Source organism: Bombyx mandarina, chromosome A1, assembly GCF_030267445.1.
Source record: "Bombyx mandarina strain Sakado chromosome A1, ASM3026744v2".
Taxonomy (NCBI): domain Eukaryota; kingdom Metazoa; phylum Arthropoda; class Insecta; order Lepidoptera; family Bombycidae; genus Bombyx; species Bombyx mandarina.
Window position 1 is genome coordinate 8077936 of NC_143234.1, and position 27689 is coordinate 8105624.

At 39.9% G+C, this 27689-nt stretch overlaps 1 protein-coding gene and 1 long non-coding RNA gene across 4 annotated transcripts; one reads left to right on the forward strand and one right to left on the reverse strand.

The window, feature by feature from the left end:
- Nucleotides 1–220: 220 nt before the first annotated feature.
- On the reverse strand, nucleotides 221–27162 carry LOC114253488 (solute carrier family 12 member 9). 3 transcript variants are annotated; one of them, XM_089739539.1, is made up of 21 exons: nucleotides 26922–27121; nucleotides 26745–26799; nucleotides 25549–25694; nucleotides 22966–23088; nucleotides 21313–21447; nucleotides 20134–20268; nucleotides 18740–18942; nucleotides 16806–17010; nucleotides 16190–16369; nucleotides 14966–15055; nucleotides 13669–13870; nucleotides 12621–12822; nucleotides 12105–12236; nucleotides 11424–11531; nucleotides 10697–10845; nucleotides 10089–10274; nucleotides 4795–4964; nucleotides 3458–3570; nucleotides 2801–2889; nucleotides 1675–1783; nucleotides 221–739 (listed from the first exon to the last, which is right to left on the reverse strand). In XM_089739539.1, the coding sequence occupies exons 3-21, from the start codon at nucleotides 25667–25669 to the stop codon at nucleotides 659–661; spliced, it is 2733 nt and encodes a 910-aa protein (XP_089595665.1). In that variant the 5' UTR covers nucleotides 25670–25694; nucleotides 26745–26799; nucleotides 26922–27121; the 3' UTR covers nucleotides 221–658. The 3 variants fall into 3 exon arrangements, with proteins under 3 accessions (XP_089595665.1, XP_089595666.1, XP_089595664.1); XM_089739540.1 differs by lacking the exon at nucleotides 26745–26799 and having other exon boundaries at nucleotides 3458–3567; nucleotides 26922–27162; XM_089739538.1 differs by lacking the exon at nucleotides 26745–26799 and having other exon boundaries at nucleotides 26922–27162.
- On the forward strand, nucleotides 7435–8603 carry LOC149499498 (uncharacterized). The gene is made up of 2 exons (XR_016325667.1): nucleotides 7435–7647; nucleotides 7846–8603. It is a non-coding gene; the product is annotated as an uncharacterized LOC149499498 (long non-coding RNA).
- Nucleotides 27163–27689: the final 527 nt, after the last annotated feature.

The following is a 27689-nucleotide window of genomic DNA, read 5'->3' on the forward strand; positions in this document are numbered from 1 at the left end:
AAAAATTAGTTTGAAAAAACTAACAAAATACGCTTTTATAGAAAATCGAACTAAAAAATAGAACATAAATTTTAATAAATTTGAATTAAAAATAGTGTAAGAAAAAATTCTTTTATTGTAAAAAAAGCTTTTTCTATAAAAGCTTATTTTGTTAGTTTTTTAAACTATTATTTATTTTTTAATAATTATCGTATATCGTGTGATATTAATTTTTATAAAATTTATTTATTTATTTATTTATTTATTTATTTATTATCATCTAAGACATTTCGCATCGCCATTGATTTACTGGTAGAAGGTGCCTTAGTCATAAAGCGCGCTAATATGAAAATGAAAGTTTCGATTTAAAAAAGCCTATCATAAGTCCTCTTAAAATTTAACGAATATTTAATGATAAAAATTACAGAGCCCTGCGGAAGTCCTGGCGTGGCGAGGGTAGACCAGACTCCATGTTCCTCCAGTCCTCGTTTTGTATTGCCTTTATTGGTCCACCTGATGGTGAGTGGTTACCGTCGCCCATGGACATCAGCAATGTCAGAGCGAAGCCGCTGCCTACCCTTGACTACTCTCCACAAGCCATCTGACTTCAAGCTCCCAGTTACAAGTTAATTAAGACACCATTCAGATTCCGTTTGTTTTCACTAGCGCACCGACGCCATTACAGAGAAGTGGACGTGACCGACTTTAGGCCCCTCACTAGAATCGTCGGCGATAAATCCTTCGTGAATTCGTCTAGCACCTGCGGACAAATGTAGAGAGGTCAGTTTTTATTGAAGCGAAACTTCTGATGCGACTTCCAACAAGGTAGCGTTAAGCGTTCAACGCTCCCGGGGAGGGGGAATAGAAAGAGACAGCGCGAGAGTGAATGCGTGGCACTCGAACGCATGCGCGTAGTATATCTGTTACGGCGCGAGCATTAGCAACCAGTAGCGTCCAATATTTTAAGTATTTAAAAATATATAATATATATATATATATATATATACATATTATGTCGGAGAAGCCACAATTATTAACACCATCGTCAGACTACGTAGGGGCGAATAGGGTTTTTTATTTTTTTATTGCTTGGATGGTTGGACGAGCTCACAGGCCACCTGGTGTTAAGTGGTTACTGGAGCCCATAGAAATCCACAACGTAAAGACGTAAATGCGCCACCAATCTTGAGATGAGCGAAACTTACAAATGATACTTTTAAATTTTCACAGTGCTATCGAAAGGCACTATGATTTGGCGGATGTTACGTCGCGTCAAGTAGCGTTGGGCTCGTCTAGTCAATTTGTGTGACATGAAAAGAGCGCGACGCTAAGTACACATTCTTTTTTTTTATTATCTTTGTAGGCAGACGAGCACATGGCCCACCTGATGGTGAGTGGTAAACATCACCCATGGACTTCAGCAACGCCAGGGGCAGAGCCAAACCGCTGCTTACCCCTTAATACCCTCCACAAGCTTCGTTTGAAGAAGGACATGTCATGACGCTCGGGAAACACCGTGGAGGGGAGCTCATTCCAAAGCCGGATGGTATGTGGCAAAAAAGATCTCTGGAAACGCTCTGTGGATGACCGCAGTGGCTCCAGGTAGTATGGATGAACTCTACTCTGTTTGACGAAGCCTTAAACGTTGAGTTTTATTAATAGCGAAGTCGTCTCGACCAGTGTCCCTCGTGGTACCTGCAGGTACTGCTCGCACAGCTCGTCGGCCTCGCGGGGCGGGGCGCTGAGCTGGACGAAGGTCACGGCGGTGCCCTGCTCGCAGCGCTCCCGGACTATACTGTTCACGCTGAAATATTAATTATGTTTCGGTTTACTGGTCGTAGGACCTCTTGTGAGTCCGCACGGGTAGGTGCCACCACCCTGCCTATTTCTGCCGTGAAGCAGTAATGAAGGATGGGGCCGTTGTAACTATACTGAGACCTTAGAACTCATGTCTCGAAGTGGATGGCGGCATTTACGTTGTAAATGTCTATGGGCGTTAGTAACCACTTAACACCAGGTGAGCTATGAGCTCGTCCACACATCTACGCAATAAAAATAAAAATAAAGGTGTATGTCAAAATTATTTTAATTTCTTAAGTCGATGGACGAGCTAACGACCCTGATATTAAATGGTCAAAGAAGCCCATAGACATCAACAACGTAAATGCCGCCACCTACCTTGAGACATGAATTCTAACGTCTCAATTTAAGCAGGACAACGCCTGCCCCAGCCGTCGTTCCAGCTTCAAGGCAGAAATAGACAAGGTAGTGGTCCCTATCCGGACAAGCTCTGAAGATGTCTTATCCATCCGAAATTCGACCCTTATCACTGAGATCTCAAGATTTCGAATCATTTACGTATTACATTTTTCTTGTGTCATAATCTTGTTTTCATCATTAATGTCCCCCAACCCCCCTCTATTAGAAAGAAACAGTTTGGCGTTCGAGCAAGCGACGTACAACCTGTAACGACCTCATGCCTCGAGATGGGTGACGTCACTGCCGTCGACATGTCCACGGGCTGTCGATCCCCTCTGAACGCCAAAGCAAGCCGTGAGAGATTTTTGAATCTTTAAATAGTATTTAATGGGCTAGCCGTAATCGCCCACTTCACTGGGCATTTAAAATGAACATTATTATTTATTCTCATTATTATTAGGGAGTCCAACACTCATATAAATATTAGCCTATCCATTAAGTACGTGTATTTTCTACATGGATACCAAGTTTCAAGTCAATCGAATGCATGGTTCAGTAGTTATAACGGAACATCCATAATAACCACTGTAGATTTATATATTAGTATAGATAAGTGTCTTACGTCTTGAGGTAGGTGGCGGGGACCCGCTGGTACAGGTCCTCGTCCGTATCGGACCACCTGCTCAGGTCCAGCTTCGGCCAATCTGAGATCTGGAAATGTTATCCATACTAGTATTATAAATGTGAAAGCGTGTATGTGTGACATATTATAGACATACAAAAAAATACCTTCATATTGTCTGTCTGTATTGGTACGGTTTATTATTGAATTTCTCTTAGGGCTTTGAGCTCTTACATTACAATTTTTAGAATAGTTCTTTAACCCTTCAAGCGCGAAACGTCTATAGATCGACTCTCTATTAACGCATTAAGGTACGGAGCGTCGGAATACGATCGTACGATCTATATCACGTCCGTATAGACCGTACGATCTATACGAACTTGTCTTTCAATAAGCTAACAAACATATATAAATAACCATTTAAAATTATTTTACTGTGAATTTAGCATATTTTTTTAGTTAATTCTTTTTATTAGGTAATATATTTCTAAAATCCTTTAACAATTTCTGCAAAATATGTGAAAATAAGCTCAGCACTAAAAAGTTTAAAAAGAGCTCTGACTACAATATAATAAACATTCTTTAAAAGAGCTCTTAGACTACAATTTGACAACCGTTAATTTAAGAGAGTTCCTGGACTACAATGAGGGCACTCACGATGTGCGTAGTGGCATTGATCCGCAGCAGCTTTAGGAGCTCCTCGAGGCGCTGCAGCAGCGGCGGCCCGTCCGGCGCCGGACTGTCGCCGGAGCCCACCGTCAGGCTCGCTTCTGAAACAAACGCACGGGTTCAATACACAGACAACAGTTACTTTTTTTTATTTATTATTTTTTTATTGCTTAGATGGGTGGACGAGCTCACAACCCACCTGGTGTTAAGTGGTTACTGGAGCCCATAGACATCTACAACGTAAATGCGCCACCCGCCTTGAGATATAAGTTCTAAGGTCTCATTATAGTTAGTCGCACTTATGCTATGACACGTGAGGGTCTTGGTCTGTGAGTGTGGTACACGGCGACTCCTCATCTGGGGGCTTTATTTAGCCCCTCTATTTTCCCTCTCTAACTAGGGGTTGCAAAAATTCTCTATGTACCGAAGGGGTCGTAGTCGAAACTGGCCCACTTGAGACTTGAGGTCTATATCTCAGTTGTATAGTTACGCAAATTACAAATTTTGCGGCTTTTATCTAAACTAGTGGTCCCGCAGTAGTCGAAATTCGAATATAATTAATTAAAATCATAAGTTTAAACATTATTATGGTACAATTGTCACTATTATACTTTTATAATATAATCACAGATTTCGGCAAAACTATCTACATTTAAGATAAATAATATTATAGACAAACAATATTAATCTATTCTCAGTTTGACCAGAGACTTTATTGTTTAAACCTTAGATTGGTGGGAATCGGGAACATTTCCAAATCTAACACAAATTATTTTTTGAGAATTGATTAATATTATTTGTCTATAATGTAGCCTTGGCGAAATCTGTGATTATAGGGAGTAAAACAATAGTGTTCTTATAATTTCAATTAATTATAGTCGAATTTCGACAACCGGGACCACTAGTTTATATTATACAATCTTGTTGGAACGAAGTTCCTTATGGGACGATGCGGAGGGGTACCCTAACCGGGAAAAAACGTCCGTAACGTAAGATTTTTATTAGTAATGCACACAGTGTACGACTTAACTTTGTAATAACGTACAAAAAATAACATATTTTTTTATCATTCATTGACCACGATCTCAGAGCATTCGTTTGCGCAATACACTAACTCTTATGCAAACAACCGTGAATGAAGTGTACCACAATAAGTTCGCACGTTACCGAATGACCGTGGGTTGTTGCGAAACCTCCAGTTTTATTTTCTTTATACCTCGAATATAGAACATAAAGTTAACATTTTTATAATAAGGAACTTCGTTCCTATCCGGTGTCCCACTACACCACACTTCTTTCATTCAAGTGTTGAGTGTTGGACTGACCGTGTCTGGTGGTGTGCACGCGGAGTTGCAGGTGTTGCCAGCCGCGCGCGGACCGCACCACGGCCGCCAGCTGCAGCGCGAACAGCCCCCGCACCGAGAACGCCTCCTCGCGGCTCGGCGCCAGCAGATCCACCAGCCACACGTCGATGTATTTCAAGCTCGGAGACTTACTGAAACACACACACGAACGGAGACATTAAGATTTTTGAGTTTTTACATTGAATAAAGGTTTTGTAAATTGAAGAAAGGAAAAAACCGATGGATAATTCGATGGAGCCAGCTGCACGCACGAAAAAACATGACTCATTGAGGCGTTCCATTTAAGGCTTGAAGTGCAAGCGAGAGCGCGCAACTAGCGACAAAGAGGCACAATCGGTCTCCGCGTTCGGCAGCATTCGACACCTGTCTCTCTCCTACTTGAGTGAGCGATGCATACTTAGTAAAAAAATGTTATTATAATTCGCTTTTTTTTACTTTCCAAATGGGCCTCAAATTCTTGTGTGCCCAAGGGCCCCAGCCTAGTTTAAGTCGTCCCTGGTTATGTGGTTATTTTTAGACATTGCCTTTGATGAAGGAGTTTTATGTACGACTAGCTGTACCCGTCCGCTTCGCTGAGCATTTAAAATTAACATTATTATTTCTCACCCCCACAAAGAGTCTCATCATTAACGCCCCCGCAACTGGTGTAGAGAGTCCAACACTCATATAAATCCTATCCATTAAATACATGTATTTTCTACACGGATACCAAGTTTCAAGTCAATCGGATGCATGGTTCAGTAGTTATAACAAAACATCCGTAAAAACCACTGTAGATTTATATAGAAGAAAAAGCACAAGTAAAAGCAAAAGTTTGTTGCCAGTTTTCTCAAAATTAACAAATTGTATCATATCCCCTTCATCCACTCATATCTTCAAATATTAGGTTGCTTTTTTTTTTAATTAGCTCACAAAGCAGTCGCAGCTCGAATACTCAAGATGACTCGTACAACCCCCTACTTCTCAACCCCCTACTTCTGCCGCGAAGCGAAATTTGGGACAGCCGTTAATAAATTGAGAATTCGAAATTAAGATTCGGATTGGGTGGCAGCAATTATAGCGTGATTAACTGATCTGAGCGTGATCAGGTAACCACTTAACACCAAGTGAGCCGTGAACCCATCCACATGACGTATAATCCAAAAAGAAAAGCAATTGAAAATATTCATTCTTTGTAACTTGCCAGTAATTAGCCACCCATAAATAATTGAATTAATAAAAAACTCCAATATTCCTACCGTTTTAATTTTTTCTTCGAATATAAGAAAAATTACTCAAATTAAAAAAAAAAATTTATAAATATTTATTCACTAATCACTTTTATTACATAGTAAATTCCATTAAAACTATGCATCAAAATAAATGATTGTTTGATTCGCAGTACCAAAGTTAACCACTGTCGTCAATAGATGGCGTTGAACATTTCCTGAATCGCGCCATCGTAATATGTAACTGTAGTATAAGAGGACGCTGATACTATTTTTTAGTTGCAGAAATAGGCAGAGACTTATGTCTCTTGAAGACATGTCATTTTTTTAGAATCTACCTAGGTAACTGTGTAAACAGTTGCTGGAGGTGATCATAAATCCTCTATCAAACATAAAGAAGGCAATTGGAGTAATCCAATCAGTCTTGCTTCAGCCTTCAAATTCAGCTCTAAAAACATTTGCGGACTGTGTCGTTAACTGTCGTTGTCAATTGTTGTTAATGTTGTTGCCAAACCATAATTTATCAATAATTTTCAATTAAAGACAACAGTGATTGAAGACAAGACAATTCAAGACATGAGTGGATAAATGAAGGGATAAAGTACCACTTTTTAAATTTTTGAGTTTTTACATTAAATGAAGGTGTTATGAGCCTGATTGAGCATATAAACCATATTTAGACCTTAAGTCTCCGGGTTTAAAGGCTATTTTTAGAAATTGCATGTGATGAAGGAGTTATGTACGAAGAAAAAGTACACCTGACAAAAGTTTGTTGGCCGTTTTCTTAAAAATTAACAAATTGTATCATACATCTTCATCCACACTCATGTCTTCAATTTACATTGATTTAAAATACGAACCTATTGGGTTTTTGATAAGGCCGTCTGTTTCCAGATTGATAATAAATATTATTAATATCATTGGTTGCGTTTAGCACAGATTTAGTTTATTACAGATAAATAAGTAAAAGAAAGGCAAATGTATGTTGCTCACAGCTGTTGCTGTGGATGCATGGAACAGCGCTGGGTTTTTATAACTCACTAGCGACCCGCCCTCGCTTCGCTTCGGAAACATTAAAACACACATGAAACCAAAAAATAAAAATAAAAAAAAAGTAGCCTATGTTCATCAGGGACAATGTCGGCTTCTAATGGAAAAAGAATTTTTCAAATCGGTCCAGTAGTTTCGGAGCCTATTCGAAACAAACAAACAAACAAATCTTTCCTCTTTATAATATTAGTATAGAAGACCAAGTAGGTTTTTTTTTATTGCTCTTGTAGGCAGACGAGCATACCACTGACCCGACCCACCTGATGGTGAGTGGTTACCGTCGCCCGTGGACTTCAGCAATGCCAGGGGCAGAGCCAAGCCGCTGCCTACTATTATATTGACAATTCTACTTCGATCAATAATACTACTAGATTCGCGATTAGCGCTTCAAAAACGGCCCGAAAAATAAGACCACAAATAAATTTGTGGTCTTATTTCAAATTAGTATGGTCCAATCATAGCCAACACTAAGACGTCAAAACGCTGCAATGCGCGTTCAAAAACTGAGTAAAAAACCACCGTAACACCAAGGTTTTGGAAGGAATATCTTTTTTTGGTAAATTTATATTATTAAGTGTTTTTCATAAAATAATAAACACAATTATATTGTAAATAAAACACAATTTAAGAATATTGTAATTGTTTGGCCAATGTTTGCAACAAGGCACCAACTATTGTAACAAACATCACCAATTCTTGAACAGGGAATGCATAGAGTAGTTTTGTTATTTTATAATGTTATTTTTGTTTGTAGATTTCCTAGTAGCCCCTTGTCGCTGTGCACAATGGATATATATTGTCGCGAAAGAAAGAGGAGAAGAAATATAGAACCCTTATAGAAATTCTAGAATTGTTCAATGGTGGTGGCAAATCAATGCAAAAAAGTATTAAAAAAACTTTATATGTATGTGTAAATATTTTAAGCGTATATGCTGAAAAGGATTTGTTTTCTGGGGGAAACGAACACAGCCATAAAATAAGCCTAAATTAAACTGATTATAGACAAATTCATTGATATAAGATTACATTATATTTGTAAAAAAGAAACCGCTCATATAAAAATGACTTCTAAAAGACAGCTTTATAACAAACTGAATCTGTTTAAAGGTAATTAAACCTACATTATTGTTTTAATTACTTCTGTATAAAGAATACGTGGAAAACATGTATCGTGTTTCCTTTCATTTTTTTTTTTACTTTATTCAATTTTATTTTTTATCACCTATTTGTTGTAATAGCGGCAATGTAAAATATTATCTACTACTTTTATGAATCGGTCAAAAATAGTTGCGACCATACAAAACAAACCTAAAACAAATATGTATATTCTGCAACTTTATGTCTTTCAATACTTACTGTGTTCTGAGCATTGAAATGTAATACCAAGAACTACATCTAGTTCCACAATACAATAAGCACGAAATTTTAAACAAATATTTTTAACCTTATAAATTAGGCTTTAAGTATCATTTTAGAATAAATATTTTTGTACTGATGTCTTTTTATGTTCAAGTGACATTTTAAATTTATTCCATAATATTCTTTTTCTGACGAAAGGACCTAAATACATATATTTTGCAATGGTAATTAAACTTTATGTTTAGGTATTAAGGTTTAGAATAAACTGAAGTCGTTAACATTATTAAACTTTTTTCTAAGAAATGAAGATGTTTTCGTGTCTGCAAACGTGGCCACTGGAGCGTCTTATTTTTGTTCCTGGTCTTTAATCTAGTACTATTATTGATCGAAGCAATTCTATCTACAATTGAGATCGTGGCACATAAAATAAACTTTTCCATTTTTGCACCTTTATTGTTCTTTTCTCAAATCTGCTGTATTGTAATAATTAAAAATTATAATTATCTGACACCTTTATGCCTTGCTCATTCAATCGTCGTCGCCATCTTGCTTTTCTCTGTCACTCTCTTTTCCCTTTCTCACCGTTTTGTCTCATTCACATCTTTTTTCATACATTCCGTTCTTGCCAATCCTAAAATTATATAACTTCGCATCGGACATTTTAGCGTGAACGCGAACAGCGAAGTTATGTGAATTGCTTTATTTTGTTAATTTAGTGTTTCTTCGGGTTTAGAACCTGTCAAAGTGCACACATGCGGGATAATGAAACAGAGTCGCCGGACGTGGTTTCTAGAGTTCTTCCAAAAAGTTCACTGAAGTGCACACTAAATGACTTTATAACATCCCAATTGATAAAAGTTTAAAAAAATAATTGAATTTCATTCCACTCCGTATCCTCTTTCATATAACAGTAAAGTTTATGTATGTATTTAACGAGTGAAGATTTTAATATTTTTCTGAAGTGTAACTTCTTTAGAATCGTTGTGATTTCAAACTCGATGAAACGAAAAAATAAGTCCATAGAGACACAAACACATAGATGTATCGGATTCAGCCGGCGAGAGAATGAGATAGAACCAAGTCCGAGCGTTCTACGTGTTATGTTAGTATGTGTTTAATGCATGTGTTTGCGCCTGCATATTAGAAAGTTTTAGTATAAGTGTGTTGATTGTTGAATTTTTAATATTGCGCCATCTATGAGATTTTTCAATACTCACTTATGTATGAATCCTTTAGTTTTTATATTTTTATATTTTATTGCTCAGGTGAGTGGACGAGCTCACAGCCCACCTGGTGTTAAGTGGTTACTGGAGCCCATGGACATCTACAACGTAAATGCGCCACCCACCTTGATAGTAATGAATGTTAATTTGGAGTTATACGTAAAGTTAAAATAACAATTCACACAGGGTGCTAGCTCATACTGTAAAAGACGTTTTCCAATTATTTACTTCTAATGACAAAATTTTACATATACTTAGAAATATCATTGTATTTAAATTTTTGAAGGTTTCACTTCTGCCACGTGTGAATTGCACACATGTATTTTTATTCTGGCAACAGTGGCGTCACAAAAATTTAATTGCCATACTAAAAAAAAAATTACATCAGTATTGATTTGATTGAAGTTAAAATTACCGTTCGACCGCCGCCATGTCCAGCAGATGGAAGTGCCTGCATATGCACACGTTCTTGTTGACGCAGAGCACGTCGGACAGTATGCGCACGTACTCGGCGGGCGGCAGACGCGCGGCGCCGGCGCGGCGGGCGGGGAACGCGCCGCCGCCCGCGTCGAACAGCTCCGTGCGGTACGGGGACTCCGGTCTGCAACGCCGGGTTGCGGGATTACAGCCGGTACACATTGGACGCTTGGAAACGTGCGATTTACTAACGTTTTGAGATCCAAAAGTTCTTATTGAAGTGTACACATGCAAACGCGCGTCGGACGCGTGCTATCAGAATATTGTTGGAACGCGCGTTACGCGGGCGTCAGCTGCGCGCTTGTAAGTACATGCGCCGCCATTTGCTGCACATCTGATCGCGCGTTTTTGTGTAGGGTGCACGTGTATTGTCGAGATCGAACACTTCGATACAGATTTATTTATAGATAAAATACAAAAGCGTCCAGATAGCGGGACATGCAAAGTTCAGAATATAAAAATAAAATAGTAAAAAGGCAATTGGGAGGATATAGTAGAAATTTCAATAAGCAAGGGAATCCCCGCATCATCACAAGCCGAACTCACTCCCTGAAGAAGTCCCGCGGCTGCGCGTCGTCCCAGAAGCCGAGCAGCACGGTGTCGGGCTTCATGGCGCCCAGGCCGGACAGGCGCGCCAGGTGGGCGGCGCCGCTGCGCACCGACTCCGCCAGGCACAGCTCCACGAACGCCTTCACCTGCACCACACCACTGGTCCGCTCATTACACGCACCGCCGACAACACCAGCCCACGCGGGCTTTTTTTTCCCTACCTAAGCTGATAAGCCTTGAAAACCTATTTCAGCGTAACCCTAATTAGTAGGTGAGCTCACGGGGCTCAAACCTGACGACGTTGCTAACACGAACCCTAGCAGGAGCCGTGCTTCGCAGTCAACCTCCGGATCGGAATCGTGAGCCACTGAGAAGATCCGGCGCGAAACTCAGTGGGCTGTATCTATGGGTTAGTTCGCAAGAGTTCGACGAGGACGGTGACCGGTGCTTGAGAGGCCTAAAAGCACCGAGAGTGAATCCTTGGTCTGCGCTCTCCCATCCGACGTGTTTACGATTCACTCAACACTAAAAGGACAGAACGCGGTCGCGAGCTCACCACCAGTGACGCTGCAAATACCTTGGTACGACCCCCCCCCCCCCCCCCCCCCCCCCCCCCCTAAATGGAGAGATACAGCGAGAACTCAATACAAGTGAAAATTGTGCTAAGGACCCGTTCAATGACAGCATGCGTGACGTATGTGTGTATGTGTTTGTTTGAACTCGCCTTGAGATGGTCGATGAGCTTCAGCCAGTACTGGTGCTCCTCCGCGAGAGGATCCCCCGCGCCGTCCAGCCGCCCCACGCGCACGTGACCCAGCACGAACAGCCCGCCCTGGGACCAACGACAGACTAGGCTTGAGAGGCTATTTCAGCTTCTGGTGACGTGTAGGTTTTATTGCTTAGACGGGTGACAAGCTCACACTTGGGTATTTAAATGGTTACTGGAGCCCATAGACATCTACAATGTAAACGCGCCACCCACCTTGAGACAAGTTCTAAGGTCTCAGTATAGTTACAACGGCTGCCCCACCCTTCAAACCGAAACGCATTTCTGCTTCACGGCAGAAATAGGCGGGGCGGTGGTACAAGAGGTCTTACCGCAAGTAATTACGCAAATTATAATTTTGCGGATTTGATTTTTATTACACGATGTTATTCCTTCACCGTGGAAGTCAATCGTGAACAGCTCACAAGGCTCAAATCGGGCGTGTTGCTAACACCAGCCCCAACAAGAGCAGTGCTTCCCAGAATCTAGAACCAGATCGGAAACACGACCCACTCAGAAGATCCGGCGAGAAACTCAATGGGCTGTGTCTGTGGGTTCATTTACAGGACGGTGACCGGTGCTGACGTACATTCTACTTGTTGACCCTAGAGTTGAGTAATGAGTTCCTCTGGTTCCTACCTTCTTCTGATCGTTGACGAAGTCTATGAGCGGCGCCGACTGTCTCGGCGAGGCCACCAACAGCAGCATCTGCGGCCTCCAGAATTTGACGTGCTCCCGCCGCGGGTCCAGAAGCAGCAGGTACTTGCGGACCTGGAACGATCAGTGAGAATGGTACATAATGGTGGAATGGTACTTAATATTCCTTCCTTTCTTTTGCTATTTATGTAGGTACGGAACGGGACGGTATGGATGAATGACAGATATGGAACAAGACTGAGTGAGAGAGATAGGAAATGTCGTGTTAGGAAGTAAGAGAGACGGCGAATGAATGTTGAACACAGTTTTATTTTTTAAGTGAGACCTGACTATTGAACTATTTATGTAAAATTAAACTATCATCATTACATATTTAAATCTTGACAAATAAAAACCTAACAAAATAGAACAATTTCACTTCGGCTCTTCGCGTTCCTGCCAAAAAGTCCAATTGATTACCAAACAGGTGATATAGTGTGAACAGGTGTATGGGCGCACCTGGTGGAAGATGAGCGCCTGGCTGAGGCTGCCCCACTTGGGCTCGGCGGCGGCGGGCGACAGCAGGTGCAGCGCCAGCACCAGCCCCGCGGCCGCCAGCGCGCCGCCCGCCGCGTACAGCGCGCGCAGCGAGAACATCAGCGCCGCGCTGCCGCACAGCCCCGCCAGCGACGTCGCCCACGAGAACTGACGGAACGTCGGCCTGCGCACGCACTCACATATATATATTTTTTTAAGTTATACTTCTTTAGGCGCCTTATGAAAAATTGATGACAGTGAAGTTTTACGATGCGCGCGCACCGTGACACAAAATTAACAGAATGAAGTTGCCCACTAAATCGCTCATTACAATACGACGACGTAACTTGGCGAGTCTGAATATAGCCGCAGGTGAACTTTCGCGCATATACACTCGTAAAAAAAAGTGTTATTAGCATTCATTTTTTACTAATATAAATGACAAAATTATTATTTAATATAATTCATACTAAATATTATTAAATTATTAACGTTAAATATTTATTATTTAATATTAAAAAAAAGAAATAAATTTAATAAAAATAAAGTATAACTTCTTACGCGCGTACATAAGTACACGCATCCTTTTTTTTTTTATTGGTACCAACGCCCTGCCTATTTCTGCCGCGAAGCAGTAATGCGTTTCGGTTTGAAGGGCGGGGCAGCCGTTGTAATTATACTGAGACCTTAGAACTCATATCTCAAGTTAAGTGGCGGCATTTACGTTGTAGATGTCTATGGGCTCCAATAACCATTTATCTATGCAATATTTTTTTTTTTGTAATAGACAACCAAAGACACTCTCTTCTATACTCTTCTTCTCTCTTAATACGTGAAGCAGAAACTTTGTACCCCTTTTTACGAAAATTGCGCGGACGGAGGAGTATGAAATTTCCCAAATTTCCCATAATAGTGTGCAAAATTATAATCTCAATTAATTATAGTCGAATTTCGACTACAGAGGGTCCACTAGTAAAAAAAATACTATAAGCCTTAATAGGGTCGTGCGGCTTCAACAAACAACACTCACCTGAAGTTAGGAGCCGACGCAAGCTCCAGTCCCAAGCAAGCCAGATTGATGGCGAAATAGCTCGTCATGAAGAGGACCGAGTTCACTTGCGCTATGGCGTTGAGGGAGTCTGCCGCCACGCCCACCTGCACCAGCGCCCAGGACACCACCACCGCCAGCACCGGGTTCCCGGAACGCGACACCATCGGACGAAGTAGGAAACCTTCAACATTACAATTGCCTTTATAGTAGTACAATTAGTACTACCCGGCTATGTTTAACTATGACTATTGACGATTGTTTAAAGGAAAACTATGCAGAACTTCAATACAATTCAATACATATATTGATTAGAAACTAATAAACTACAAACATACGTTTGTTTTATTGAATTTCCATTATTAGCTGCTATGTATAATTAAAAGTGATTTTAAGGTTTTTTTTATGGCCCTTGTATGCACGCGAGCATACGGTCCACCTGATGGTGAGGGGTTACCGTCGCCCATGGACGTCAGCAATGCCAGGGGCAGAGCCAAGCCGCTGCCTACCATAAAGTACTCTCCGCAAGCCTCGTTTGGAGTAGGACAAGTCATAGCGCTCGGAAGACACCGTGGAGGGGAGCTCATTCCAAAGCCGGATGCTACTGTCGATGAACGCAGCGGTTCCAGATAATATGGATGAACTCTGCTCCGATGGTGGGAGGTGCGATGATAAAAAGGAGATAAGTGGACCATCTCGAATAATTCCTCAGAGCATTCTCCATGGAACATACGGTACAAAACACACAGAGAACCGAAGTCCCTCCGTAGACCCGGTCTATACGTAAACAACAAATATTGCGGTAATAACATAGTGAAAAAGGGATCGAATAATCGCTTTTGACTTGCACCGGACCATAATAGGGAGCCGTCGCGTGCTAGAGGATAAAACGCCTCATGCACTCGTAACGAGCGATGCAACCATGCCAGGGTTCGAATCCCGCTAACTAGTTAATCTCAGAAAAAAAAATGAAAATTTTATAAATTTTTGTAATTGCTGGTGCTGAAGGCCGCTTAAACAATAATGACTTCCCGATTTGAAGGGTGGGGCTCGCTGATACAGTACAGCTGAGATAGTTTGTGTCTCAAAGCAGGTCGGTGACCACTTAACACCAAACGAATCGTGACTTAATACCTATCTGCGCATCTTTGTAGGCAGCGGCTTTGCTCTAACCCTAGGATTGCTGAAGTCCATGGGCGACGGTCACCATCAGGTGGGCCATATGTTCGTCTCTATACAAAAGCATTAAATAATTTTAGGCACAATTTTATTAACTCACCAAATATGTCATCTTTGGCCAACGCTTCCAACACTCTAGAAGCGCCGATCAGGTTGGAGAGTGCGGCCGAAAATGTAGCCACTATCATGCCTGAAATACCGCCATTTTTCACGAAATTAATATTAACTTTTTTTTATAGTAAACAAGCATTTAAAATTATCATTTTTTGTGAATTATCACAACATTTATTCTGAAGGTTAATCTTAAATAAATTAGTGAACGTAATGATATCGACGCTTGAAAGGCAAAAGTGACTAAGCGACAATGCGTGAACTTTACAGTAGACTAATTTAAAGTTGAAATTAATTTGAAATATACATGAGAAATACCTGAAAAAAATTCTATTTTAACGAATCTAGCTGTAGGATTGAAATGATTTTAATAGACCTAGAAATATATATTTTTGGGCATCGAATATGGTTATTGGCTATCATTTATGTACAAATCAGTTATTGTCGCTTAGTCACGTTTGCCTTTCAAGCGTCGATATGGAATACGTTAGGTGTTTAATTTAGTTTACCGTTATAAACAACTATTAATTACTCCATAACAAATACGTAAAAGTTTTTTACGATGAAACATACAAAGCATTATAGTATAATTCCTGAGTTAGTATTTTGACTTTGAATAATAATCTCATCGAAACGCGATTCAGAAAACGTTCAACGCCATCTATTGACAATATTTGTAACAATAAGTTATTTGCAGTATTTAATACTTTTTTTTTTATAATTCTAAAAATTGTCCATAGCTTCTGTATTTAAAAAAAATTAGAACTCCACTGTTTTGGCTTTACCTGTATATATCGTGTATCAAGTATCAAATATTTACTGAAATAGAAATGAAATAGAATGAAATAGAAATCATTTACTGACTCGAACGCGGTGATGTATCCGGTCATCGTTCTCGTCGAACCCGTCACTAGCCCTCAGACAGTAACCCTCAGTAACCCTCAGACATAACCCACTGAGTTTCTCGCCGGATCTTCTCAGTGGGTCGCGTTTCCGATCCGGTGGTAGATTCTGCGAAGCACTGCTCTTGCTTAGCAACGTCATCAGATTTGAGCCCCGTAAGCTCACCTACTTAAGGCTACGCTGATATAGCCTCTCAAGGCTATCAGCTTAGGTAGGAAAAAAAAATCACTCAATATTAACATTTTTCATAAAAATAACCGTGACTTAAAGGTCTTAGTTACCCTTCTAAAATCCCTTAAACAAAACGTACCGACGGCTATGAACGGTGGCCACACGTTGATGGGCAGCAGGTACACGTAGTTGTTCTGCAGCAGCTCCCTGGAGCACGTGGCGGCCGTCAGCAGGCTCAGCGCGGCGTAGGACGCGGCCGTGAACAGCAGCGCCGCGAGCGTGCCGCGCGGGATGCTGCGCGACGGGTGCTTTAATTCCCCTACGGAACAAGATCGGCTGTGAGCGCACCGTATACAGGGTGTGGTTTTCGATAAGCCTCTTCTTTTAACCCTTTGAAGGTAAAGGATTAATTTTATGGGCACGACCTTTCAATGCCATTTTTACGAACTTCAGGGCGTCTGGATTGACCTTGAAAATTTCCTTTTTTTTAAATAATATATATACATATATAGATTTTTTATACTATTTTCAATTTAAATTTCATCATCATCAGCTTATAGCAGTCCACTGCTAGACATAGGCCTCTCCAATTGTTCGCCACTGAGCACGATCCTTTAAATTTATTAAAATTTATTTTCTATTTTTTAGTTGAATTTTATATAAAGCGTGTTTTTTTAGTTTTTTTTTAAACTTTTATTTATTTCTAATAAAAATCTAATGTTTTCATTTCTGCCGTGAAGCACTCGGCCACTCACCGCTCATGTTGGCGCCGGCCATGACGCCGGTGACGCCGGTGAACAGCACGCCCAGCACCGATGCGAAGTCCACGAGCTGGCCGCTCGCCGTCGTGTAGTCGCGCCCGTACTGCGGGTACAGGTTCGAAGCCAGCGTCGACACGCTCAGCCCGGTGTAGTTCAGATACGTCGTGTTTATTAAGTGATTCGAATCTGGCTTCTCGATCTGGAAACACGACGATTAGGTAGTGTTAATGGGAGCTGGACATCTATAGTAACTGCATGGGACGGTCTACAGGGCAAGCGGCGCGTCGGTAGACCGTACACGCGTTGGGAGGACGACATTAGAAAAGTTTATTTATTTATTGCTTAGATGGGTGGACGAGCTCTCAGCCTACCTGGTGTTAAGTGGTTACTGGAGCCCATAGACATCTACAACGTAAATGCACCTTGAGATATAAGTTCTAAGGTCTCAAGTATAGTTGTTGCAACGGCTGCCCCACCCTTCAAACCGAAACGCATTACTGCTTCACGACAGAAATAGGCAGGGTGGTGGTACCTACGCGTGCGGACTCACAAGAGGTCCTACCACCAGTATAAAAGTTGCTGGACCACATTGGATTTATGTCGCCAGAGACAAAACAAAATGGAAACCTTTGGAGGAGGTCTTTACCTGAGAGGGGTCCATGCATGTAACAAAAAATATACAAAAAAAAATTTAATTTCATGGAGTAAAGGTCTTTTTTATTTTTTATTTATTTTATAATGGACCTTATGAGAAGGCTCGAGTTCACCCAAAGAGCAATGGAGAAATACTATGCTCGGGGTTTCCCTGCGAGATCAGATCAGAACTGAGGAGATTCGCAGAAAAACCATGGTAACCGACATAGCCTAAAGGACTACGACATAGAAGTGGCAGTAGCTAGGGTACATTGCTCGTAAAACCGATGGCCGTTGGGACCAGAAAGTTCTTCAGTGGCGACCGCGTACCGGAAGACGTAGCGTGCGTCTCACAAGATGGACCAACGATCTATTGAAGTTCGCGGGAACCCGCTAAATGCAAGCAGCGCAGGACCGGTCTTTATGACGAGGTGTGTGGGAGGCCTATGTCCAGCAGTGGACGTCTGTGGGCTGATAAAAGTGTTTACTTAACCCCATAGACTTCATCACCACGTCTAGAAACTTGGGGTTTTAGTCTCCTGTATACAATATAACGACTGTTCCATTCTTCAAACCGGAACATACTAATAACGTCATATTATTATTATTATTATTTTATCAATTACGCCACGTTAACTGGTCCCGTGCTAAGATCGTAAAGACCTTGTGTTACAGTTACCAGATAACGGAAATAAATGTAAGATTTTTATGATACACAAACATATATTTAATATACATCCATAACGCTGGAAAAGACATTTTATATCTATCATACAAATATCTTCCCTTGGCGGGATTCGAACCCGTGATCCCCTTGTGTAGTAACCATGTCACTTACCACTACACCAGACGGCCGTTAAATTACTAATTAATTAGTAATTAATTACTAGTTAATCATACCCGATCCTGTAGACCGAATGGTAAACAGTCGAAGTCGCCCTAAACACGTCATTACGGATCCTCCCGATCCATTAACGATGCTTTTAGGTACCTCAAGCACCGGTCACCGTCCTCGTCGAACCCGTCGCTTACGACGAAGGGCTCGACGAGCGAATTAATCCACAGACACAGCCCACTGAGTTTCTCACCGGATCTTCTCAGTAGGTCGCGTTTCCGATCCGGTGATAGATTCTGCGAAGCACTGCTCTTGCTTGGGTCAGTGTTAGCAACACTCCGCTTTGAACCCCGTAAGCTCACCTACACACGTTAGGGCGAAGCTGAAATAGCCTCTCAAGGCTATCAGCATAGGTAGGATAAAAAAAAAGAAAGTTAATTGACTAAAGACCCCCGGTTACCTGCGCAGGACTCGTGATGAAGAAGCTCAAGAAGGCGCTGGCCAAGCAGACCAGCATCGTGACCCAGATGGCGAGGCTGGTCCTGGCGAACAGCGAGGCGCCCGCGAGGGACACGCCCAGCCCGACCGCATTCAGCACGGAGCGGTACAGGAAGCGGTACCACCAGCTGTCCGGGATACCACCACTCTCACCCACTAAGTACCCTGGAGATATGCGACGAAATAAGTTGACGCTTGTATGTGTTTGCAATAAAAAGGTCCTGAGCTCTATGATTTTCTCCAATTTTTACGAATACCAGAAATGCAGATACAAAACAAACTATGTTGATGCGATAAAATTTAATTCATTCTCAAAAGCCTCACAGCAATGAGTTTTATGTTATGTTCACATCGTCAACGACAAAACGTGAAGTTTGCAATAGCTAGTGCTCGTCTGCTATTGCTAACTTATACTTTGAAAGTATTTTATTTATTAGCCTATTAGACTATTTTGAAGTCGTCGTGGCCTAAGGGATAAGTCGTCCGGTGCATTCGTATCTAGCGATGATGCACCGGTGTTCGAATCCCGCAAACGGGTACAATTTTTTCTAATGAAATACGTACTTAATAAATGTTATGTACCGCCACGGCATTTACGTTGTAGATGTCTATGGGCTCCAGTAACCACTTAACACCAGATGGGCTGTGAGCTCGTCCACATATCTAAGCTACAACAAAAAAAAACTTAAAAGGTTGGAGCGAAACCCAGAGATGTGACAACGTGAAAACCGCCACCCATCTTCGGACATGAGGCTGAAGGATCAATTGTATAAAATAACAACTGTAGGATCCCTCAAACCAACACGAATTATTACCTTACGTCGGACACAGCTGATATTCAAACATTTTTATTTATTTATTTCGTCATAATCATCCAAAACCTAATTTTAGAAAAAAGCCCATTTCTTAAAATTCTCAGATCCTATCAACGTTCGATCATAAATAAATTCAGAGGGAAACATTTTTTAGCATTTCATCCTTTCCATCTGATCCTGAATAATGCGCTGATCAGACCAGATACGCTCTACCCTCAACACCTCCTCAGCATGGATTGTGGACGCAAGATTCTGATCCCAGGACACATCGTATTGAAGTGTGTATACTTATATGTATATCTTATTATAGCATAGCATAGTATTAGCATAGCATTTAGTATGTAACATATTTAATAGGTGTAATCTCGTATGTCCCCCTAATAAGGCGGACCACCCAGAAACATAGGCAAGAAGCCTATGTTTTTAAACTAGGATTAAGATGGTTATTAAACATGGAATACACGCAAGAAGTCCTTTAACACCTCCCAAAGTACAACATTACAGTCTTACCAATACTTCTGTATATATAAACGATGCTTACCATTGGTTCCGAAGTTTTCAACCAAGGCCTCTGTGCACGCTGATATGCACAAAGCACTGGACACCACATTCGCGAAGAAGAACAACGTCCCTATTGCACCTCCGAACTCGGGACCTAAGGTTCTGCTCAACATGACTGCGTCTTCGGGTCAAGGAAACACCGGACACACCGAAATAAGCATTCGTTGGTATCCCAACCGTATTCATGTTAAATGTATTTAGGTTTTTAAAAAACACGTCCTATTGATACTGGTCAGGATTTTTACACGCTTTATATTAGCTTCACTTGTATGTATGTTTGTAACTGACTCCTTTAGACGCGATTTTAACCCACTTTAAACGGCCAGATTTCATTCAAACTTTGTAGATTTATCGAGGATCGACGACAGTTCAATATTAAAAAAAAATAAAAAAATTGAAATCCAACTAAAAAATGAACACGCTTTTTTTACAATAAAATATTTTTTTTTTACACTATTTTCAATTTAAATTTATTAAAATTTATTTTCTATTTTTTAGTTGAATTTTATATAAAGCGTGTTTTTTTGTTTTTTTAAACTATTATTTATTAGGATGTCAAAATTATTGCACCGTCATCGGCGCTTGTGCAATTTCTAAAGGTAGCTGGATGTCTTGAGGTCACTGAAAAGGACGTTCATACACACCAAACTAATAAAGACTTGTTTTTTTTTGCCTAGTAGTAACCTCGACGGGTTATGATGCTAGCTTCACCGAACCTTTAAACAAGCACACGGACTTTGCTAACATCTGCCCTAGCAAGAGCAGTGCTTTGCAGAATCCCCTACCGGATCGGAAACGCCACCCACTGAGTTTACCAAAACACCGCCCGCCACCGGAGTAGAGTTCATCCATACTACCTAGAACCACTGCGTTCATCCACAGTGCGCTTCCAGAGATCTTTTCCGCCACGTACCATCCGGCTTTAGAATGAACTAAGGTGTTTCCGTGTTTCCCGAACGCTATGACATGTCCTTCTTCAAACGAGGCTTGTGGAGAGTACTTAATGGTAGGCAGCGGCTTGGCTTTGCCCCTGGCCTTACTCACAGTAACTAATCACCATCAGGTGGGCCGTATTCTCGTCTGCCTACAAGGTTAATAAAAAAGAACCGAGAAACTCAATAGACTGTATATGTGGGCTGAAGTGTATTAAAAAGGATACAATACACGCCGCCTCCTTCGACCGCCCCGTTTGTCGATATCGCACATATTGAGGTCACCGTGAACAGCACTATGAGGTACGCCACGGCGAATTGCGCTAACGTCACCAGAAGACCGGCATTACCTACTAAATAACCTGTCAATCGAATACAAATGTTTTATTTATTTATTATTGCTTAGATGGGTGGACGAGCTCACAGCCCATCTGGTGTTAAGTGGTTGCTGGAGCCCATAGACATCTACAACGTAAATGCGCCATCCACCTTGAGATATAAGTTCTAAGATATCGGTATAATTACAACGGCTGCCCCACCCTTCAAACCGAAACGCATTATTGCTTCACGGCAGAAATAGGCAGGGCGGTGGTACCTACCCGCGCGGACTCACAAGAAGTCCTACCATCAGTCCCGGAAACAACGCAATTAGTGAGTCCATGGTGACCCTAGCTGTGTGGGCTGTGGCCCCATCTTGCTGAAACCATACACCTGACTCGTCAACATCCACTTCTTTCAGCTGGGGTACAAAAAAAGTATCAATCATGTCGATATAGCGTTCGCTTTTGACTGTAACCGCTGCATCTCGGTTATTCTCGAAGACGAAACACTCTCCAAAGGTAGTTAGTTTAACGAATAACAAACGTTTTAACGCCATTTATTCGGAGTTCAATAATTAATCTTTCACATCACGTAAAGATAAACATGTCTTTCAAAATAAACTCGAACTTGGGGAGAAATTTTCATAACAAATCATTTGTTGCTTATGTCCGATAATATAGAACCACATGACACGCAATGCATGCGATAAGGGATATCATTGCATCGTAATTCGCTTAATTAATCATGCGGGCATGTTATATTGTCATTGACAGATTGAAAAATTATGTATTTATAAGTAGACTCAAATATATAAAAAACAGAATATCGCAACGAAATTGATGCATTTAGTTTTCGAACCGACATACATTGCTTTTGGAGAATCAGGAATAAAATACCTATGAACTAGGAAAATCTAACTCCCTTTGCTGATCTGTAACAATGGGAAGTAAATAATTTTTAATTTCCCGATCCATCGCAGGGTCATACTGTGGTCCTTGATTCGCAGTTGCCGAAGTGTATTTGTGACAAAATTCCAAAATGAATACAATATTTTTATACCGGGATGTGATTTTTTGCAAATAAAAAAAATCGCTGGAAGTTTTAGAGCACTGTATTCAATTACGGTGTTAGAGGAAGTCTGAAAGTGGTACCTGTGACAGAGAAGCTGAGAAGTGCGCGTTTGGGATGGTATGGACATGTGATAAGACGAAATGAAAATGAGGTTGGTAAGAGAGTGTTAACTATGAATGTGGAAGGATATAGAGGAAGAGGTAGACCTAAGAAGAAATGAATGGATTGCGTTAAAGACGATATGTGTAAGAGGGGAGTGAGTGAAGAAATGGTATATGATAGAGGAGTATGGAAGAAGAAAACATGTTGCGCTGACCCCAGGTGAGTGGGAGAAGGGCACGAGAATGATGATGTATTCAATTACGGTTGATCTTATCGTCTGTTTGTTTGTTAATTCTATTCGACCTAAACGTCCAGCAGTGGACGTCTGTGGGCTGATAAAAAAAAACGTGCCTGAAAGTACTCTGGTCTGTTGTACTCTTACTCACCCATTCGTATAAACACGAGAGCGCTAAACATAGATAGCACGACGGGACAGAAGACGCCGGCGAATGTCCCGACCTTCTTAATTCCGGGACGTTCGACCCGGAACTCCCCGAATTCCACGTATCCTGAAATTTGAAAATCACTTCGCATCAAAAAAGACCCACACGTTTCTCGTGTGACCGGTTAAAGTTTGATGTGGTCAGCTAAATTTCATACATTGCACACAGAAGAGCATACGGCCCACCTGACGGTGAGTGGTTACCGTCGCTCATGGACGTCAGAAATGCCAGGGGCAGAGCCAAGCCGCTGCCTAAAACTATGTTAACTGAGGGAATCATTTGACTTGTACAAGGCTTATTAAACACTCAATAAGAACGATGATCGCAAAAGGCCTATCGACAGACAAATTCCAAAAGCACTTTTTGGAAAACAAGAGTTAAATCTTCGTAAATTAATGGGACAGTTAATGAAACACAAGCAAATTTCAATTCCCATAAAAGACTGCATTAGTCTATCTCATTACTACCCAGTTTCTTCTAGAACATTACGATGAAGATATCACTATGTTATGTTTCGGAAAGGACAAGAAAAATTAAGTATCGTTAATATAAAATTCACCGTAACTGCATTTTTCATCGGACATAATAAAATCGATACGTGCACGACGAGGTGTCGGCATGAAATGATTTTAACAAACGGTGTCACGCCTGACTTTACAGGAGAAATCAACAATTGTCGGCTATGACCTCGGTGGAGAACAAAGATAATTGACCAATGTACGAGACTAATGGTTAATTAGGTTCAGTTTCCTTTGACAAAGTTTTAGCCGTGAACCCTATAATAATAGGGACCACCAGAAGGAACCACCAATCAGTTTATAATAATACATAACTGTTATACAACCCTGACTGTTGCATGACTAGGGTCATGGGTTCGATTCCCACATCAGGCTGATCACGTTTGTGTGATGAACAGGTTTGTTTGCTAATTGTCTGAGTGTTTATTATCCAGGTGAATTAGGTCCGATGTATATTATTAAGTTTTAAAATATGCATATATATATACACAAAATAGAGGTGGATGTACACATATAATTTATTTTTATTTTGCCGTTCACTTTCTACTAATATGTGATTTTGACGGTGAAAACAAGTTTGGTTTTTGGTTAGCTGTTTTATAAATATAATATATGGTTTTTGTACCGTTGTTATCCATAATAAGAAAAATAAATAAATAAATAAATATTTTTTTTTAAAAAAATATTTTAAAAAAATAATAATTTAAACATATAAAGTATGTATGTCAGACTCTGGTATCCATAACACAGGGAATCGTGGTTTTGGGCCGGATGCGTGATTTGTTCCCAGTCATACAGGATAAGACGACCGGTACATTCGTATCGAGCGATACGATCGTGCCGACGTTCGAATCCCGCAAGTGGATACCAATTTTTCTGATGAAATATGTACTTGATAAATTTTCACGAACAACTTCCATGGTGAAAGAATATCATCCTTTTATAAATATGAAACCTATAAAGCTATAATTTCCATAATTACTGGTGACAGGGCGTTTTATCAGCCCCCACATGTAGGTACCACAGCTCTGCTTATTTCAGCCGAGAAGCAGTAATGCGTTTCGGTTTGAAAGGCGGGGCAGCTGCTGTTTTTTTTTTTTTATTGCTTAGATGGGTGGACGATCTCACAGCCCACCTGGTGTTAAGTGGTTACTGGAGCCCATAGACATCTACGACGTAAATGCGCCACCCACCTTGAGATATAAGTTCTAAGGTCTCGAGTATAGTTACAACGGATGTTGTACTGTGAAACTGAGACACGGAAGTCATGTTTCAAGGCGGGTGGCAGCATTTACGTTATAGGTATCTATGGGCACAGATTACCACTTAACACCAGGTGGACCGTGAGCTCGATCACGGGTCTAAGAAATAAATAAATATAACAAGATTTTAGCAATTAACCCTATAGTATAGAACACTACTAGCAACTGTTAGTCACTTTTCAACACAATTGTTTTGCCTGTAAATATAATGTGTCTATTTCTATTTCATTAAATATACTATTAAATTAATCATACTTAAAAAAAATAGCAATACCTTGAGTAATGTCAGCATATATGTATTTATATGTAATTCTTATTTGACCGAACAACGAAATGGTTACATCAGTTTTGTTTTGATATTTTGTGTATTCAAGTTGATCCGAGAATAGTTTAGATTGTAAATTCTGTATCTACTATACAATGTTTTTTAATTATTTTTTTGACTGTGTTAGGGAATTGTTTATTAAGTAATGCAGAGTATTACATGATATTATAATTAAAAAATTGAAAACAGACTCGTAGCGTGCGCTTGAGGTGGTCGGAATCAGAACTACATTTAACTCTCACAGATACACGTGAGACAAAGGGTGTTAGAGCCATACGATTTAATGTTGTTTTGCATAAAAAGACTGAACTTTTTGGATTCTAGATGTGTGTACAGTACAACATCTCTCGAGTGCATTAGTAATATATCTAATAGAATTTCGTAATATTGTATAACCAATAATAAAATCAACTAAACATACCTTCACTGTTATTTCGATTAATAGGTACATTTCTACCAAATCTTGTCCTTAGTTTTTGTAGGATTCCAATCCTTGGCGAAATATTCACAGCCGGTGACAGCGGGTCAAGGGTTTCTGCCATGTTTCCTGGCTTTGTCTAATTGTATCTGTATTGGAATTTTTATATTTAATTATTTGTTACCTTATCACAAAGATTCAGTTTTAGTTTTACTCAAAAAATTAACTCTCTTTTTAATCAATGAATGATAATTAATAGCTTAGATCTAGAAAAGTTTGATTCCATATCGACGCATTGTTGCTTAGTCACGTTTGCCTTTCAAGCGTCGATATCTTCCCATGGCAGTCATAAAAGGATATTAAAAGTTTTATCAAAAGAGGTAGTATTTATCTCAGAGGATTATTTATCTCACAAGCAAATCTAGATTTCTAAGCTGTATTTAGAACTTATTCATAGCTCACACAAGTAAGTATCAGTATCCTGCCTATTTTACACTACAATACTTCTAAAACCTACAAAGAAGTTTTCTTTATTACTTAAGTCATAACTCTGTGTTCCAAGGAATGCAGCCCAACTATTGAACAGAAAACAATGAAAAGACACTGCTTATAGATTAACAAGAAAATAACAATGCAGCAGTCAATGAAGCTCACAGGCACTACACCACAACTGGAGCCTTCGTTAACACATGTTGAAGTATTAATTCAGGGAATACCATAGTAAAAAATCAAATTAAATTACAGTTTTAGGTCATGAGAGTTTTATGCTCGTTTTGGAGGCAAAGTATTTGCACATTGTATTTGAAAGAGCAGAGCAGCTTTTGTAATGTTAGGACATACACTTCATATCTCAAGGCGAGCAGCAGCATAAATTTATGTTTATTTACTTCAGTATGTACTTATTTTATTTGTAGGTCATCAATTCATTTGAATTTTTAAAAATAATTAAAAAAATATTTTTTCAGCTGAAATGTGAATGCAATAACAACCTACACAAGTGCAAGTAGACCCTATCATAACTACATAAGTTATAAAATAATACTCTAGTCTAGTCTAGTATCTCTGTACAGAAAGTAAGTATATTAAACTCTTTTTATGGAAATGATTAGGAAGTATAAGTGGTAATTGAATTAAAAGCCAGACTATTGTCAAAACTATTGAAATTAAAATTCTATGCTACAGATAAAGTAACTATCTACCAGTTGCGATGACCTCATAAGTGATTTCCAGTCATAGTATACACCCATTGATTATCTAAAAAAATGTCTGTATTGTATTTTCTAATAAGAAAACGATGGAGTTATTATAATCCACATTAGAGTGATCGCGAAATTAGAACAAAAGAGTTCAATATTGTTTTTGTTAAATTTACTAACCTTGAGGAGGTCTTGTTGAGTTCTGGGAGGTATTTATTTATTTTAAAAACGACTTGCACACATTATATTTCCTGTAAAACCGTCATTATATTGTGTGGTTATTGGCGTACCATAAAATTCAATCAAATCACTAATTTACTACTGTAATAACTGTATGTTTTCCACAATGTCATCACAAAACACAAACAATGTTTATCTCCGTCAGCATAGATTATACACTTAATATATTAGAGTCCGTCAGACACAAAATTGACATATTTTTTTTACGAGATTTTATGACCTGGTAACTAAGACCTTTAAGTCATGTCTTATTTTACTTTATATTCTTAATTTTATGAAAAATGATAATATGGAGTGAAATGAAATAAAGATGATTAATTTGAGACATTAACCAACTGGGATGAAATTTAATGAAATGACATGATATGGGATGAAATATAATCGCAGTAAAATGGTGGTCATTTACTGAGATTTTTTCAGTGGACTTTTTGGAGGAACCCGAGAAGTTACGTCCAGCGGCTTTGTTTCATTTTCCCACATTTGTGCACTTTCACAGATATCAAACAGTTAATAAACCACCATTATTACACATTTAAACCTGAAGAAACACTAAATAGACAAAATAAAACAAATCAGACAACTTCACTCCTCGCGTTCCCGCCAAAAAAAGTCCACAAAATTGACAAGAAAGGGTAACACCACAGACTACAATTATTTAAACATTTGGTTATAAAGTGTAGTTAATAGGTAATTATCTATGATAGATAT

What these genes read in the sequence shown, in the direction of transcription:
- LOC114253488 (XM_089739538.1), bottom strand. Translation starts at nt 25,669, where the DNA reads ATGGCAGAAACCCTTGACCCGCTGTCACCGGCTGTGAATATTTCGCCA. An exon ending in CGAAGGAGGCGGCGTGTATT is followed by an intron (nt 20,269 to 21,312) that starts GTATCCTTTTTA and finishes CCGAAGACGCAG; the next exon opens with TCATGTTGAGCAGAACCTTA. An exon ending in GCCACCGTTCATAGCCGTCG is followed by an intron (nt 15,056 to 16,189) that starts GTACGTTTTGTT and finishes GCGGTATTTCAG; the next exon opens with GCATGATAGTGGCTACATTT.